Source organism: Magallana gigas, chromosome 2 (assembly GCF_963853765.1).
Source record: "Magallana gigas chromosome 2, xbMagGiga1.1, whole genome shotgun sequence".
Classification (NCBI taxonomy): Eukaryota; Metazoa; Mollusca; class Bivalvia; order Ostreida; family Ostreidae; genus Magallana; species Magallana gigas.
In genome coordinates this window covers 14337074-14354646 of record NC_088854.1, presented here as the reverse complement: position 1 = coordinate 14354646, position 17573 = coordinate 14337074, and the positions used below count along the sequence as shown (strand labels likewise).

The following is a 17573-nucleotide window of genomic DNA, read 5'->3' as shown; positions in this document are numbered from 1 at the left end:
ATATTTAGTGAACAACCTACCAATAAAAGGCAAACTTGTAGGTAGACATAAGACAATCTGAAAAAAAGTCACTTGTCATAAAGAGAATTAATGCTGTTGTCTGAGCTTGGAACGTTATGATGATTTGACGCTATAACATATACCTTTAATAACTTATGAACCATATTTCATGGACAACGTTTTGCAGTAAGTTTTAGCATGATAATATTTATAGCCTCGGTCAACCGGGCCAAGGAAAGAACAGTGTAAACATCCGATTGCTTACATGTTTCTGAAAGTTGAGGTGCAGGTTGTTTTGAGGTAGACTACTCTTCTTTTATTTTTGGATTTCAAGTTTGTTACATTCGAACAAATGTTTTTTTTAAAAGACCATTTGTAAATTTACCCCTCCATTTCGACTTTCACTGTTCAGTGACCAATGAAATTGCAGGATTTGATCACACCTACCAAAACAGCTGATGTCGAATTTTGCATGTTTTCCCTAAATTCTTTTTTTTTTTTTTCAATTTTAATTGATTTCATTATCTATTATTTTACATACTGTTATAATTTGTTAATTTTCAAATTTTTATTTTCCCCAATTTGTAACTGCGTGTTTTAAAATATTTAATGTATGAGAGTGTTGCAATTACATTGTATTTACCAAATTGAATTAAACTCTTTTATTACTATAATGTTTATGCTGTCTTTATAAGAATTAATAATTGAAGTATTTGTGTATGTGTGGTAAAAATAAATACAGAGGTTTGGCTCTAAATTTGGTTAAAATTTATATCAGAGGAAGATGAAGATGTTTGAAATATTAGTACTTTACTGGCAAATGACCAATTCTCGCCAAGGACCATTTTCGTAAGTGCTTTGTTACATCATTTTTCGTATTTAATTTTATGTGTTGACAGAATGACATAACAGTGCACTGGCGAGAAATGGTCTTTGGCAAGAATTGGTCATATGCCAGTACAACTTTAAGTATTCAACTTTTAAATTTTTTTCTTAAATTTTTATACTGTGATAATTGCAGGTCATGTTATTAAAGCTTATTCTTCATGATGGAAAGTTATTGCTACAAAAACGTCTACTACAATATCCTGCAAATTTGCACAGAAAACAACAGCATCATTTATTGACTGGTTCATGGAATAGAGCAGGTAAAAATGCAATATTTTATATTATGTCATCGTTTGTTATATTTATAAATGTTACAGAGTTGGTTATATGGCAATCCTACTCTGGCTGGCTGTGCCTAGTGGTTTTCTCTTTAGCTCGATTGGTAGAGAACTGGGCTGCATTTTACACAAGAACTTACAACAAAGTCGTAAATATTTAATTACTTTCTCGTAAAATGATCTTTAGCGAACAAAATTGACATAAAACCATTTGTTTAAAAGTATTTTAATTCCCACAATTATATTTTCCAGCCATAAGAATAAATCATTGATTAGTTGATGATTAATTAGCATTCATTAATTTGGTCTTAAGTCGTAAGTTCTTTTGTCAAACGCAGCCCTGGATAATCATACCAGAGGACCCAGGCTCAAACCCTAGTAGAGGCAATGTGTTTATGTTACGTAAAGTGTATATATGTAGAAAAAAAAAATTCATAAATTAGACTTCGCATTTAAGATCTACCTTGGGTTCCCGTCATTCATTTACCGGTATCTTACAAACAATATGATCTGCATGCACATCATTCTATTTTCCTGAAAAATGTGCTGTTTTGATGTTTCTACTTGTACTGGTAGCTAAACTTTCTCACAGATAAGACATAGAGTGCTGGATTTTATATAATACAGGTGTTATATTCATTATTACCCATTACATGTATTACCCTTTAGTTATTTAATTTTGCTTTAACAGGACCTCTAGATGTGCACTTTGATCACACACAAACACCCTTTTTTTTTTTACAGCTGAACAGACCAGCTTTAGGAAATGGCATTCCTTTTTATACAATCCCAATAGTTGTTTATTGGATCTAGTCAAGCCATGCATCTCTTGTTGTGAAAGACACATATCTAGTTCTAGCAAAAAGGGGGATGATGCTGTTTTTCGTCAAGCAGGTATGTTTGGTTTTGAATAAGGGTAAAAATCACTGTGACATTAAATGAATATTGTGTTTCTATATATTCTATTAATGAGTTGTCAGGCTTCTCTGTTGTTTTTTTTTTCAGAATGTGAATTGATGAGTAGATTAGACTGGTAAGTGATTATTAATGTTGACATTGTCTACATGGAAATCTTCATCTCATTTACCTATTATTGCCCTCATAGTCATTTGGCATATTTAAACATGCACACTGAATACTGATTGTAAAGGGTATATATTATATCATTTCATTTGGAACTTTGTTAAGGCAGATATAAAATTTGGCAAATTGTTTACAATGGGTATTGAGTGAAAATAATACAAGATGAAAATAAATACAGTTTGCACTGCACTGATATGAAAATTTTCTTTATAGTTGGTAAAAGCCCCCTCCCCCTTCCTCATTTAATACTTAATTATAATTGATTGTTTTAAAAATGATAAGTTAATAGTAGTTATTTTGTTGTAACATGCAGGCAATTTATAGCCAAGAGATTACAGCATGATGGAAAAGCAAAGACACCAAAGGATGAGGGGGTTTATCTATTTAAAAGAGAGCCTATCTATGGTATGAAGAAGTAGTGCTTTGATATTAAGATATTAACTTTTAAATATTTTACATTATATCTGCTCAAGTTTCCTACATTAGAAAACTAGATGTTCTTTGACATTTTAAAGGCGTTTTTGTATTCTCACACAGGCATATATCATTTTCTTAAAAACTTAGTTGATCATTATGAAGAGTTGTAGAGTAAAAATGGAATTACAAAGTAAATGTAGGCCTTTGTAGCATAGAACCAAGAATATGTCTGTAAAAGTACATTTAAGAACATTTTCCAAAAGCAATTTTGTTGATATTTTAGTTTAAAAATGAGTTTTTCTGCTATTGTGTTAAATAATATTTTCACATTCTGGTAATTAAGGATGTAGACATACTTGTTTTAGTTTGTTTTTCTTTTCTTTTTTTTTTTTCAGAAAAAATGGAGAATACTATCATCTATGAAGAGGATCTGTACAGAGAATATGGATTGACACAAAAGTATGCATGTTTGTAGCTTTGGATAAGTCTCTAATCTTGTCTTTGTGTTTTGCATACAAAAATCCAGCTTTTGAGATTTTGAACCATAGTTTCTGCAATAGATCGAGAGCCATCTTTTTTAAGTTATGATCATAGAAAACATTGATTGCATTACCTTCAAATTCAATTTTCTCAAACCCAGACATACAACTGTCATCATTATTGCATTTTCATCGTAGCTCCTTCACAAGATTCTTGTGTATAATATGTGGAAGTATTCATTTATACTTGTGTGTTTATTTGAGAAATAAACAGCATATTAAAAATTTCACCGGGAAATGAACTTGGTTGGTCACGTGATCAAATTCTGTGAAGCGCAAAGGGTTTCTCAGAAGATTTGATCACACATGCCAACCAAGTTCATATTTTGGTGAATTTTTTACCGTCGCTATTTATTACTTACATGTACATTCGAAAAAAGCAAATTGTTCAGAATTGTTAAAATTACAGAGATTTTATATTTACAATAATCTAAGCGATAAGCGCGTGCTATGATCATTGTGACATCATGAAAAAGATCATACAGAATTGAACGTTTTCATTAATCTATAGGTTTATATAAGGAAAAATACATGTACATGTATTTGCATATGTAAATATAGATAAATGTACATGTATATTAAACAGTAGGAACAGTAAAAAGTAGTTAAAGTGAACAAAGTTAAAACTTAAAAATGAATTCATGCTTTCAATTAATAATGTCAGTTTACATAACTGTAGATTCCTTATTTTACGCGGGTACTTACGGTAATTTTACGATTCACCTGTTTTCTACTAAACTGTGAGAACATAAAATCGCGTATGCCGAATTGTGATCAAATTTTCATGTAGTTTACATATGCCTGAAAAATAAAAGGGAGATTTTAAAATTAGTGAGATGTGCTTCTCGCGATTTTATGCGGATATTAATTTCTTGCTTTTAATTAGGAATCTACAGGATATAAAAATATAACTTGATAAATTTTTGTATGATTTCCAGAGATGTTGAAAACTTACCTAGAGAGAAGATGAGGAGTGGATGGTCCTTAAATCAAACAGAGGACATCAAATATGGCTACCGAAAACATCTTGTGCACTCTGCGTAATATTTTTTGCTCTTATTTGCTTGTAATTTTTCTTTCCACTCTTTATTTACTATGAAGTTTTACTACACCTTGCAAACTAAGTTTGGGGGTATATTGGTATCACCTTGTCCATCAACTTGTCCATCCAACCATCTGTCTCTGGAAGCAATCTTGACCAGATCATATCATATTCTAATAGAGAGACATTGAAAGTTTTTTCTTCACACAGTTCACTCTATATCACTGAGTTAATTCAAATTCTTTTCAGCAGAGATATATACCCATTTATTCCTGTCATGAACATATTTTGATTGGAAGCTAATAGTTTACACAAAGATCAAATTACTTCTGATCTAATAATGTGCTGTGGTCTTGATTCAAGGTTTAACATCAGGGAATACTGATAAATTGTTTTGCTGCATCATCAGACTACTTTAATGATTGAAAATATTATTGTTCAGCTTGAAGGTACATTAGACTTGTAAACCATTAAGACACTAGACTTTTGATTTATTATGGTACTTAAAATTATAAATTTTGTATCTACAGTGCATTACAAAAATGGGGTTCAGAAGAGGCCATCAAATTACGAAGACTGATCATAAAAATAGAAATGGATAAAAAAGGTAGGAATATCTGAATCTCGTTAAATGCAAAGAATTTTGTTTAAGACTGTAAGCTTTTGAAATGTTAAAATGAAATCTGACAATAAATTGCCTCAGAATACTAGAATATCTTAGTATAGTTATAAAACATGCATGAACAATATTGTTATCGGAGTAGTAGATTTAAGCTTTCAATATATTAATAGATTTTTATTATGCCAAGCTTAAGATTAGATCTAAATATTTTTTTTCTCAGAGAAAGAAAAAGTGCCGTAACTCTGAAATTTTGTACTTTAAATACTGGTGTTTTACTGCGTAGATAGACATAGTTATATGTAAATAGCATAAAAATATGTCAAGTATGTGAAATACTAGTATAGAAATCACATGGATTTGATATTATTCAGAATAATTGGTAAATTCTAACTCATTGGATTATTCTTTTGCAGAGGAGTTTGAAAATGAACAAAAGGTATTTTTTAAATGTTAAATTGTCTAGATTTGATTGCATATAATCTTTTTGATAAATGGATTTTTAAGCCTTTGTATTATATGTGTTTGATTAAATGCTCAACTTGGAACTACAACATTGAAGTTTATTTATGGTGAAAATACTTTATGGTTTATTTACAAAATTCCCAAGTACGTAATTCATTTTTTCATTTCCTTTTTTTCAGAACTATGATATATTTTCTTTTGGATTCAAAGACAGACAAGGAAGAGTCATTTCCATAGCTCTTGTTGTGTAAGTCATTTTTTGCATTGATTATCATTGTGTTACGAGATATGGGAGAAATAATGATGGACCAGACCAGAATTCGAACCCAGGTCCCCTGAATCTCTAGTTATGTACTATATCATCTATTTGGTGCCAGCCATTGAACATGTCTGACCATGCATCGCCTTCCCCCCTCCCCCACCCCCTGTTATATGATCTTCGCCCTCAATGATCACCTTCCTAGGTTCTTTCCCCTGGCAGGAGTGGTCAAGACACCGACTGAATCTCTAGTCAGGTGCTCTGTCAACTGAGCTATCTGGCACTGGTGATCAAAATGATTTTGACCCACATTTGTTTACACCCCTTCTTTATTCAACACAAGAAATTTGAATTATGTAGTATCTTGCTATATATTTAAGTATTTAAGCATTAAATGCTTATTTTTGGATATCATCGGTCTTATAACAGTGCAGACAACCAGGTTATGCAGACAAAATGAATACCAAGCATTAGCACGGTATAATTTGTCTGCACCGCCCTGTGTGTTATAGGACCAGCAATATTCAAAAACAAGAATTTTAAAAATTTCTTGCCTTGTCTGAAATTTGAAATATACCTCAAAATCACTATATTATTCTGTGGGAAAGCTTGAATTAATGAAAGAGCCATTGTAACAGCCACAATCATGAACTTTGATTTTTGCTTGCGACATTGAATTTAAACAGCATTCAATGTTTGTGACATAACAATACTCATCATTTTACCTTTCAGTACCCTGTGTGTGTTACAGTATTATAACTGCATTAGCTTTCCACACACTTTTTACATGCAAAAAATATGTGGAATGTAAATATTTACTATTATTAAAGAGTGTATTGTTATAAAATACTTAACACAAATCTACAGTTTAATTGATTTGGTTTTCTCCTGATGATAGGAATTTCACTGTGTGCATGATGAAGATGGTAGTCTATGCTGTTTCCATGTCTCCCAGCATGCTGGCTGAGTTTCTTCACTCAATGCTGGACACTGCTAACCAGGTAGTACATGTAGTAAATACATATAAATGCAGTTTTAGTCATTGGGTGTTCTAATTTTTGATGGAGATGGACGCATAGCAACTATTTAATGGACTTATTTAAACTTGTTTTGTGACAGGGAATGATTTACTGGGGCCTGTATGTTTCAAAGAAAGCACCAGATAAGCATCACCCGTAAGTACAATAACAGTCTATGTACATGTACATGCTTTTCGCCCTATTTCCCCCCTGAGATGCTATAGATTAATAAGTCAAGTAAGTACATGCATAACAAAGAATTAAAAAAGACGCATATTTTGATATCAACTTGTAGATTTTTTTTATGGAAGAAGGAACATTAATTCATAAGTTAAAAAACATGTAGTTAAAAACTTGAGGTGTTAAAAATTTTAAAAATCTTGGTATAACTTGATCTACAAGAAAAAAAAGCTGAACTCTTAGCTGTTCTGCAGCAATGACATACATCTGTTTTATAAATAGCATAAAAATTATGTAGACTAGAATATACAAGTAGTTAACAATACATGTACTTTCATTGTTTATTTCAGGTATGGCTATGCCAGCTTTCAGAATATTACTTCCCTTTGTAGTGGATTCTCTTTCTTTGTCTTTGGATTTCTTCTCTCTTCTATTATGAATTTTTATTTTTTCTTTGGAGCTGAAACAACACTATCACTTGTAAGTCCAAATTTTAAATGATGAATTATTTAACTTTAGAATTCAGTTGAAAGAAAAACCTCTTTTCTGTGCAGAAATTGAAGGTTGTATGGGACAACAGTCGATATTGATGTGGATATTAGTACACTATAATTAAAATACTTTCACTGGTTTAGAATTTTAAAATTTTACAATATTTGACCCCAAAAATATGTTTAAAAAATTTTTTTGTATGGTAAAAATTATAAAAGCCCCAGCAGGATTCAAACTCATGACTTACAAATTCATAGGTAACACTCTAACCCATTGCACTATGGTGTTAAAATTACGGTATACCTGATTTTAATGTTTATTTCGATAGGAAGTACGTCATAATATGGAAGTGTCCCATTACACCTTAAAATTGATTTTAATTGTAATCCATTATTATCGATTGTCATTCTTTTCAGAGTCATCTAGGAGTAATGTATATAACTTTTCTAATGGAAGGAGGTAATGAGAAGAATTTTTTAGTGCAAAAATTTATGATTTGGCTGGTGCGTTTCATCAATAATAAATACTTGAGACCAAATTTGCTATTTTTATTGTAGCTTCCTTGTATTTTGCTACCAGAGAACTCAAGAGAAAAGCTAAGGAAAGGAATATGAAACTGTTTCCATATAGTAAGAAAAGATCTGATTCAGAAGTATTGTACATAAGCATGGTTTTGGAAAAAAATACTTTAATTGGTATTTGCCCATCATCTTTAAAGTCATTTATTTCCAACAGTATACTTTCATTGAAAGTAAATTAAATTAGAACTTGCTGGTGTTATAATCCGTGTTTTCCAAAGGAAAAATCCTGTTATTGAAATGGTGAAAATGGAGTTTTACAGGCGGCTGCCAAAAGGGTACCCCTATTGTGTGGATAACTCCTCTTAAAGTTTACAAGATTTTTGTTATGCATATCAATTGAACATGTATCAAAGATGTGCATATTACATGAATTTAAATTTTATTAGCTTTTGTTGTTGAACATAGTCTTTTTTGCAAAATATTGCTTATAAAGTACCCTATTTCTCTGTATAGGTAGTATTTATCAATTCATGGTGACAACTATATTATGGATATTGTTCACACAAAAGAAAACCCATTTTGCTGTCACGTGGACAGCTTTTCTCTTGATTTTACAATTTTATAATTGAAATGCACATTTTTTGTTTAACTTTCAACAAGGAGAAAATAGATTTTTAAATGAATGTTCTCTTTAAAACAAAACCTGATCTTCCACGTGCATTTCTAGTTTGAAGTTGGAAACATATTTTTGTTAAATTATTATACCTCTGCTTATTTTTCAATATTTAAGAGTTATTCGATATATTTCACTGATTACCTGAAAATCACTGTAAACAGACCGATTCCCTGCAAAGAGGTGTGTCAGTTTGATGAACTGATACACACATACCATATTCTTAGTAATTCGTTTTAACCAAAGGAAAAATTCTGTTATGGTCCAAATAAAATCATGAATATTCATTATCATATAATTTAATTCTTGTTGCAACATCTTTTTCATTGGCTATACTAATTCATCTGAATTGTATAACATAATTTGCCTATTTCACAATACGACGCTTGTGCCATATGATATATTGACATTATAACTTGAATACATGAAGAATTAACATTATATTAATTTGAACTTTTTCTGATTGATTGTTTGTATCAGTATAATAAAACAGTTAATGTATACCATTAAGGGAGTCATCAGGATTTCAGTTCCTGTCAAGAAAGCTATTTCCCTCAGCTTCAGCCCAGGAAACAAACTTGTTTTCGGGCAACTGGAATCTTGCTGACTCCCTCAATGGTGGCCGAGGGAAATAGCTTGTTTGGGAGGACTGGAATCTTGCTGACTCTCTCAATGGTATGCTTTAATTGTACATTTGTGTATAATGAAGTTCTAGATAGAGTAATACTAGATTTTCCATTCTCTCTTTCACACAGTAAGGAGAGGGTTTGACCCTAACGTTGTGGTTGTGTTTATGGAGGATATGGCAGCGGTGACTGGGGTCCTTATTGCCTCCGCTGGGATGACCCTGTCACACCTCTACGCACAGCCATTCTGGGACACGGCAGCTTCAGGCTGTGTAGCAGGCCTGATGGGAATTGTAGCTGCTTACCTTATCAAATCCAATATTCCATCTTTGGTTGGAAAGTAAGTGACACTTTGAGGAGAGAGATATACTAGTATATGAATGTTTCATTTGTACAAAATCTTTGTATTGTTGCATGGGGCATGAAAATAAAGATTGAAAGGCATTCACTTGCACAATTTTGTAATATATTTGTTTGATTTTTTAAGTCTTTTGGCTTGGCAAGGCCTTTTTAAGACTCATTATTTTATCAAATTTAAGATACCGTTTATTTAAATTTTTATTGTTGAAAATTCTTATCCTTACAGAAGCAAATTATTTATGAAAACTTTAAACTATTAATACGTTTATATAGATAAATAACTTTGACCTCTTTTTTTAATCAGGTCAATTCCAGAGGAGGAAAGAAAAGATATGGCTGACTTTTTGCAAAGAGATAGAATCGTCAAGTAAGCTGATGCATATTAGATTTACATGTACATAAAGCACTTATAATTTTTTTTTAAATGAATTAATCATTAGAATTGGTATTTTCTGTATTAAGGAAATGTAGATCCTGAAGGTTTTATGAGTAATCAACTTTTCATAGCAATGCAATGAAATCTGCATGAAAAGAACAGTAGTTTAAATTCTTTCACTGCATTCCATCTGTCATTAAAGTATATTTCACTGACCGACATCTGACCACATGTCAATTCAGAGACATAAAAAACACCTTCCTAAGGCAGGTGATTTAACAGATTTCACTTTGCATTGTAATACCATATCTATCATTCTTTACATGTGTGCTATTCCAAGTATCCTTCTCAAGTTACCAGAGTCAGACAGTGATTAATTGTACATTCAATACTTCTTGAAATTTTTAATGAAAATAAATGTAATTTAGAGACTATTGCTATATCACTGCTATGTGTTTTTGATGACATAAGGCATTAGACCGGTAACAAAGCATTCTGTTAATTCTGTTCTGTAATTGATACAGGTATGTGTCTGATGTTAAAGCTGTTGAGATTGGGCATGAGGTGCGCTTTAAGGCTGAAGTAGCTTTTGATGGAAAGGAACTGGCCCAGCTTTTATTTGAATCCAAGGAGGGCATGGACATTTTAAAGGTGGGCAAATAAATAAAATTTATATTAAAATGAAGTAACTTTTAATTTGATAGGTGCAGGCTGTAATATGATTCTTCATTTTGTTGAAATGTGGAAATTTGAGAAGTTGTTAGATTCTCTTTTGATATATCATACTCTTTTATTCCAGTTTTATGTACCCCTTTTTTCTAAAACTCATGTCCATATCAGTGTAGTATTTTTATTAGAATTAAAAATTCAAGTCTCAGATAGTGGACGTTTCTAATGCATTGTTATTTAATATTTTATGCACCGATATGCTTTTATATTGTTGTCTGTAATTGATGTTCTGCAATTTAAAACCTCTTTGCACCCTATGATCTGTATCATGTTTAATTGAATAATGAACTTTAAATGCTGCTTAAAATACCTGTATGTTTTATAGTTTGATTGTACCTGACGTTTTATTACATAAAGTGCTTGTCAATGAATGACTATCTAATAAGACAGGAGATTTACTGGGTTTAACCCTACCTGAATTACTATATACAGGGAAATATTCTCCCCTGTTTTATTTTCGCCCCCTTTGTCTTCGTTGTCAGGGGGTGAATTTAAGACTTAAGATAAGGTCTCATATTATCTCTCTTTAAATACAACTGTATCTGGGCGAATTCAATACGGGACGAAATTGTTTGCAAGTGTAGAAGGGCGAAAATTACCCTGTATACAGTACTCATATTGTCTGACACTATCTCATTTTATCTGTCTAGGTGCATGAAAATATTACAACATATTTAAAAGCTTCTTTCCAAAAAAAATTTTCACTAAAAACAATTTTAATTTGTAAAGTCACTACTTTAAAAAACATGTAAACACTGATATTGTAGGGTTTCCAGAATGTTAAAAAGGAGCCAGAAGCTATTGAGTATATGAAAAAATTTGCAGATGAACTTCAAAATATACAAGGCAGAGAAGTGGATCGGATAGAGAGACAAATGAGGGTAGGTTTAAAGAGGAACTTTGTGTATGAGAATGCTTGATAATTCCACTCAACTGAGCAGTATATTTATTGAACAGGCACATGTATGTTTCAACTTTCTGTTACTTTATACATGGATATATGACATTTTTAATCCAATGGATTGAAAACAGTTGTGTTTATTATATGTATATATCTATGCAATGCATATCGTCCCGATCCTGTCAAATTGTCATTTAACTGTATTCCACCTGCTTCTCAAACAACTGTGTAGTAGGCAACCAGTGCACTAGTTCCGTTAGTCATCAAAAGCAAGATTTTTGTCTAGCCCAGTGGTTGCTCATTGCTAGGGGAGGCTTGGAGTTCAAGTCCCGGCCAAGGTGGAGGTGGAGCTCAAATAAAGCGAATTTCCCTGTGGTTTAAATATCTATAATGTACCGGTATATAAATCTTATTTCAGGCTGAATTTGAAGCAAAATACCACATAAGACTAAGACATGTAGATTTGGAGCCCCTTTGATTAAAGAAACTGGGATATAGAAAAGTCTCAACATGTTACAACATCTAGTCAATGAAGAAAAAAGTGAAGATTGCATGACATCAATTCCAATGGTTTACCAGATTCCAAATGAAACTTAACCAGGATATGTACCAAGGATCCCAAATTCCCTCAAGACAGTGCCATTTATGAGATATTCCAGTTTTGGGATCCTTTTTGTACTATGCATCTCCTCATTTAGACCTTTTTATTTTGCGACATTTTTGTTGGATTGGTACTATTTACATTGGACAGGACTTTAGATGTCAGGAGAGTTTTGACAGCAAATTCTTTTTATGCAGATGTACAAGAGTTTTCTTTAGCTCACCTGAGCTGAAGGCTTAACTTAGCTTTTCTGATCAAGATTTGTCTGTTGTCTGTCATTGTCAGTTTTCAGATTTTCATCTTCTTCTCCAGAACCACAGGGCCAATTTCAATTAAACTTGCCACAAAGCATCATTGGGTGAAAGGGATTTAAATTTGTTCAAATGAAGGACCATGTCCTCTTTATAGGAGAGATAATTTAGAATAAAAATTTGTTGCTATTCTTCAAAAATCTTTTTCTCAAAAACAATGTGGCGGGGAAAGCTGGAACTTGTGTGAAAACATCCTCAGGTAGTGTAGATTCAAGTTTGTTCAAATCATGGTCCTCGGGAATAGGGTGGGGTCACATGGGGGAATTAACTTTAAATAAGAATACATAGAGAAGATCACTAAAAATCTTCTAAAAAAAACCATTAGGCCAGAAATGCTGTAACTTGTGTGGAAGCATCCTCATGTAGTGTATTTAATTTTGTTCAAATCATGATCCCCGTGGATAGGGTGGGGCCACAATGGATGGATAAGAATACATACAGAAAATCTTTGAAAATCTTCTTCTCAAAAGCCATTTGTCCAGAAAAGCTCAAACTTATATGGAGGCATCCTCAGATAGTGTAGATGCAGGTTTGTACAAATCATGATCCCCAGGGGTAGGGTGGGACCACAATTTGGGAGGGTGTTAAATTTTTACATCGGAGGATTTAGAGAAAAAACTTCCAGAAAAGCATGTAGCCAAAAAAGCTAAATCTTAGGTAGAAGCACAGGTTGTGAAGATTAAAATTTGATCAAACCATGATTCCCTGGAGAAAAGTGGGGCCACAAGGGGAGATTTTTCATATAAGAATTGAGAAATATTCTCATGAATACTGAAGCAACATAAGGGGGATTGGTATTTACCATAAATATATACATATGTGGATAAAAATCGCAGATTTTGTAACTTTTTGTGTACTTGGTTGTCAAGATATTTTAATTTTGAAACTGTAATGCTGATTTGATTAGCATTGTTGCTCATATGAGCGATGTGGCCCCTGTGCCTCTTGTTAATTTATAGCTCCAAGTATTTGGTTCGTGACACATTAACATGTATATTATGTTTTTACTGACATGCAGAGTGGCAGATTCATTGCATTAAATAAAAAAAAAAAAACAATCTTCTTTAAAGTCTTCTATTCCATGGAACTGTCATGATATCCCTTTACACATATATCTGTATAATTTACGATATAGATACACTGTTTAACATGATAGAGAAACAGAATTGATGAAAATAATTTTTACTCTCCAGGGTAATAAAACATCGACAATGTTAGCTGGCAGAAAGTGTCCAAGTAGCGTAGTGGACAATGCACTCGCTATTCACCGCTACGACCCGAGTTCGATCCCCGTGATCGACGGTGGTTGTATGTGATAGGGTATGGCGGTCGCCCGCGTGGACACGTGGGTTCACAAACATTATCACATATCGTATAAAGTAATCGTCGGGTACTCCAGCTTCTTCCCGCAACAATGACCCCCTCGCGCTAACGTCCGTGCCAACGAGAGATATTAATATAAGTTGTAGAACTTGTTTATCAATCGTGGTAAAATAAATAAGTTCATTTTGAAAGGTGTTATTACCAAAAATTGCTGACTTTGCATAATTGATTTAACAGGATGAAGGGGAGCAATGGGAGCTATTTCTAGAGCAATTTTGATGCATTAGGCGTTTTAGTGTACATAAGATGACATTTAATGTTTCAGTTATGTAACGTAATATATGAGACTAGGTAAATTTATGCTAATTATGTTATGTATATGTTATTTTTTGCTGTTTTACTGATTTTCTTAAAGCGTTTTGGTCAGAGGTCCTCTATCATGCATACCTTGTCATTTCAAAGGGAAGATGTAAAGAAAAAGTGTGAAAATTTAAAACAAAATCCTGAACCTCTTTGGCAGTACATGTATTACATGTTTCAGATATACAGTATACAATGTGCAGTAATACAGAAACTCAGGCTAAGCAACAAAAAATTGAGGTGGGGGGGGGGGGGGGGTCCAAATGATTTGTAGCAACTATCATTTTGTTGTTAAAGGCTAATCGTTCCTCTTTTCTTATACTTTTATTAACTTTAATGGTTTAATAGAAATGCAGACGGTTTCAAGTATATATACTATATACCTTGCATAGTAATAGGCCCTATTTGAAAGATATAAAGAAATAAACAATAAAAATATCCAGGTCTTATTCAAAAGACCTTTCAATCTACTTAGTAACATGCAGGTGCCAAAGAATGTTAAATGACTATTTAACAGTCACAACAGCCACAAATTTATAGGTGGTAGGGTTTTGGAAGAGGAATCGGACAGTATCCACCTAATCAGTTAATATTTAATCGGAGAAAAAATTGGGTCGAAGGAGGCTATCTAAAAGCAAAGAGGGTCATAGTTCGCTTAACTCATTTAAATTAAATTTCTGTACCATCTTCGATATTCTTCTACGCTACCCATGAACTCCAATTGTGGCCATAACCTGATCTGGCATGGAATGGTAATTATTAGAATTATCAATTACGAAGCCATCCCCTTTTAATTTTATACAATCTTTATCCCCATAACAATTTTTCTGGATCTTTCTAAATAACCAAAAAAGTACTTCTCAACTCTAATAAAGCTCCATAAATCGTCTGATAATCATGAACAATATATAAATAGTGCCTGTTTGGGAGGGTAACTGTTGAAATTGACACCCCGAGAAAACCATTGTCGACCGACGCGAAGCGGAGGGTGACAATGGTTTTCGAGGGGTGTCAATTTCAACAGTTACCCTCCCAAACAGGCACTATTTATTTTATTATACGGAATGTCTTAATTTTAAAGAAAATTTTACTGCTTTTATATAGAAATGAAGAGAATTCGACGGCGAACCATAAGCGCATAATTTACGCGCATGTAACAATTCTTTGAGTTACCCGTTGCCATGTATGTTGCTAACGCTGAGGGTAATAAAACGGATTATTATACTTTCATGTTAAATACTGAAATCTGATTGGTTAAGACATAGTTGATAATCCGTTCTATTACCCTCAGCGTTAGCAACACACTTAGCAACGGGTAACACAACGAATTGTTACATGCGCGTAAATTATGCGCATGCGGTTTGGCGTAGAATTCACGTCATTTCTATATAAAAGCAGTAAAAAAAAATTCTCTAATATTTAGACATTCAGTATAATAAAATAAATAGGATAACAGTTGAAATTGACACCTCTCGAAAACCATTGTCAACCTCCGCTTTGCGTCGGTTTCAACTGTCACCCTCCCAAACAGGCATTATTTATATATTACCAACTGCGTCTAAACTAATCAGATTTCAGTATTTAACATCAAAGTATTATAATATTAAATATTCTCTAAAGCCGCATGCGTATACACGTACATTTGTATCGTTTTCGTTCTTGAGAGGATTGTTCCATATGTACACAATTTCATATGCATTTGTATCGTTTTCGTTCTTAAGAAGATATTTCCATATGTACACAATTTTCTTTGCTTAAATTCGCGTTTTCCTTGTCTCAATTTTTGGTTCAGGGGTCAAAGTTGCATTGGTTTTTAAAAATTGAATTAATAAAAATATTAGTACCTACATTAATTTAAAACAAAATTATAGCGATGAAATTCTTAGAAAGAAGATATTTGAGCTTACTTTGAACTGGATCAGTTTTGTGATCCCTGAGGTGTGAAGGGACCCGTTACGTCTACTTATGGTATTTAAAGTAAAAAATTTTAGTGTCTGTGTGATATTCCTACGAATCGATTTTGTAATGTACAGTCCAATAAAATTCTAATGACGTATTGTTGGATAATCATGGATTAATTTGCATAATTATCTAAAAGTTATCTTCGGTCATGTCTTGGAATAACATTTCTGCTTATATGAAGACACTTGCTTTGTCCAGCAGCCCAAATCTGCGTATCAATAAAGTAGTGAAACTAACCCTGTCGTTTACAGGGCCCCCAACAAAGCGTAATCTAAACTTTAGAATAAGTACATTCAAACGGTACATGCGCAGGGTAAATTCACTAATCCCATTTTCCGGATACAAATACTCACGGCTATATATATGCCGTATTAAACAGAATTTTTGCAATATCGGAAACCGACCAAAATATTATGGCTGTTCAAAGTCGGTAGAATTTTTATGCATATTTTTCAGACATCACGTGATACTGAATAATTTAAAATTGGGCGTTTACTAACTGACTCGAAGAATTAAATTAATAATTAAATAGATTATGTAATAAAGATGGATTCAATAGTTTTTGCAGTATAGAGGAGCAAAGTTCAAAATGCTTAATTATTTAGGAAAGGTTTTGGTATTCACGCAAAGGGTTTTTGAATTTTGCTATGAAAAAATACCAAAAATATTTGCAAGTACGTGTTAGCAGCTAGTACTACAATGTTGCAACGCCACTGATTTCCAAACCTTATCATATGCCCTGATAATGATGATCATTATTATTCATTACATTCAAAACACTTCATCGTTTCTGTCATCCAATTACATGTATTTATTTTCAAGAACTAAAATTTTCTATATATGATACGGTGAGAAAACTCCACCCTTTTCAAATTTTCATATCATACTTTTTTGTTCAATTTACTTTCAACGTAGTTTGTGTTATGAAATACGACACTTTAATATAAAATACAATACATGTATTATGATATAATTTTATCAAGGTGGAAGTAAGATACCCAAGGTCACATTTGGAATCATTGGGGAAATGTCCGTCCTTTTATACATGTCGAGTGGCACGTACGTACTTGTGTACACGTCACAATGAAAGGGCGTCATATTACCACTTCCCGAGAAATAAGGGTTGTCCTTATACCTAAATACATTACAGGTATCTGTGCATTGAAATTCCGATTCTGTTGATAAGTTTATTGTAAAAATGCATACCATTGATTACCATTACACCAGACGCATGTCTGGGCTCATATTTCTTTGACACATCCTGAATATTTCTAGAGATTTATTATCTGGTTTGACCAGACGAATTTGAAATTCAAATTAGTATTTTTCTTCCATGATATTTTTCACTTACAGTATTACATCCATATGTTTTTCTATTATTTTCTACATTTGAGAATCGATCCATTAATAAGAAAATATGTCATTTGATAGGCCTTGTTTGTGGAAACTTTGCACTTTATATTGTTTTTTCTGGTGTGAATGGGTTTTTTTTCTCTAAATTTAAAATTATAACTTCTACAACCGACTGTGTTAAAAATAATAATACCGG

General features: G+C 32.6%; 1 protein-coding gene across 2 annotated transcripts; it reads left to right on the top strand.

The window, feature by feature from the left end:
- The first annotated feature begins 12 nt into the window (after window positions 1-12).
- On the top strand, window positions 13-13437 carry LOC105347098 (proton-coupled zinc antiporter SLC30A9, mitochondrial). Of its 2 annotated transcripts, none has more exons than XM_011455995.4 (20): window positions 13-186; window positions 1022-1148; window positions 1911-2060; window positions 2172-2199; window positions 2563-2654; window positions 3062-3125; window positions 4144-4245; window positions 4778-4854; window positions 5283-5305; window positions 5511-5578; window positions 6489-6591; window positions 6710-6765; window positions 7140-7269; window positions 7698-7740; window positions 7839-7910; window positions 9231-9441; window positions 9766-9828; window positions 10362-10488; window positions 11334-11447; window positions 11886-13437. In XM_011455995.4, the coding sequence occupies exons 2-20, from the start codon at window positions 1025-1027 to the stop codon at window positions 11943-11945; spliced, it is 1707 nt and encodes a 568-aa protein (XP_011454297.2). In that variant the 5' UTR covers window positions 13-186; window positions 1022-1024; the 3' UTR covers window positions 11946-13437. The 2 variants fall into 2 exon arrangements, with proteins under 2 accessions (XP_011454297.2, XP_034303991.1); XM_034448100.2 differs by having other exon boundaries at window positions 13-300.
- The last annotated feature ends 4136 nt before the right edge of the window (window positions 13438-17573 follow it).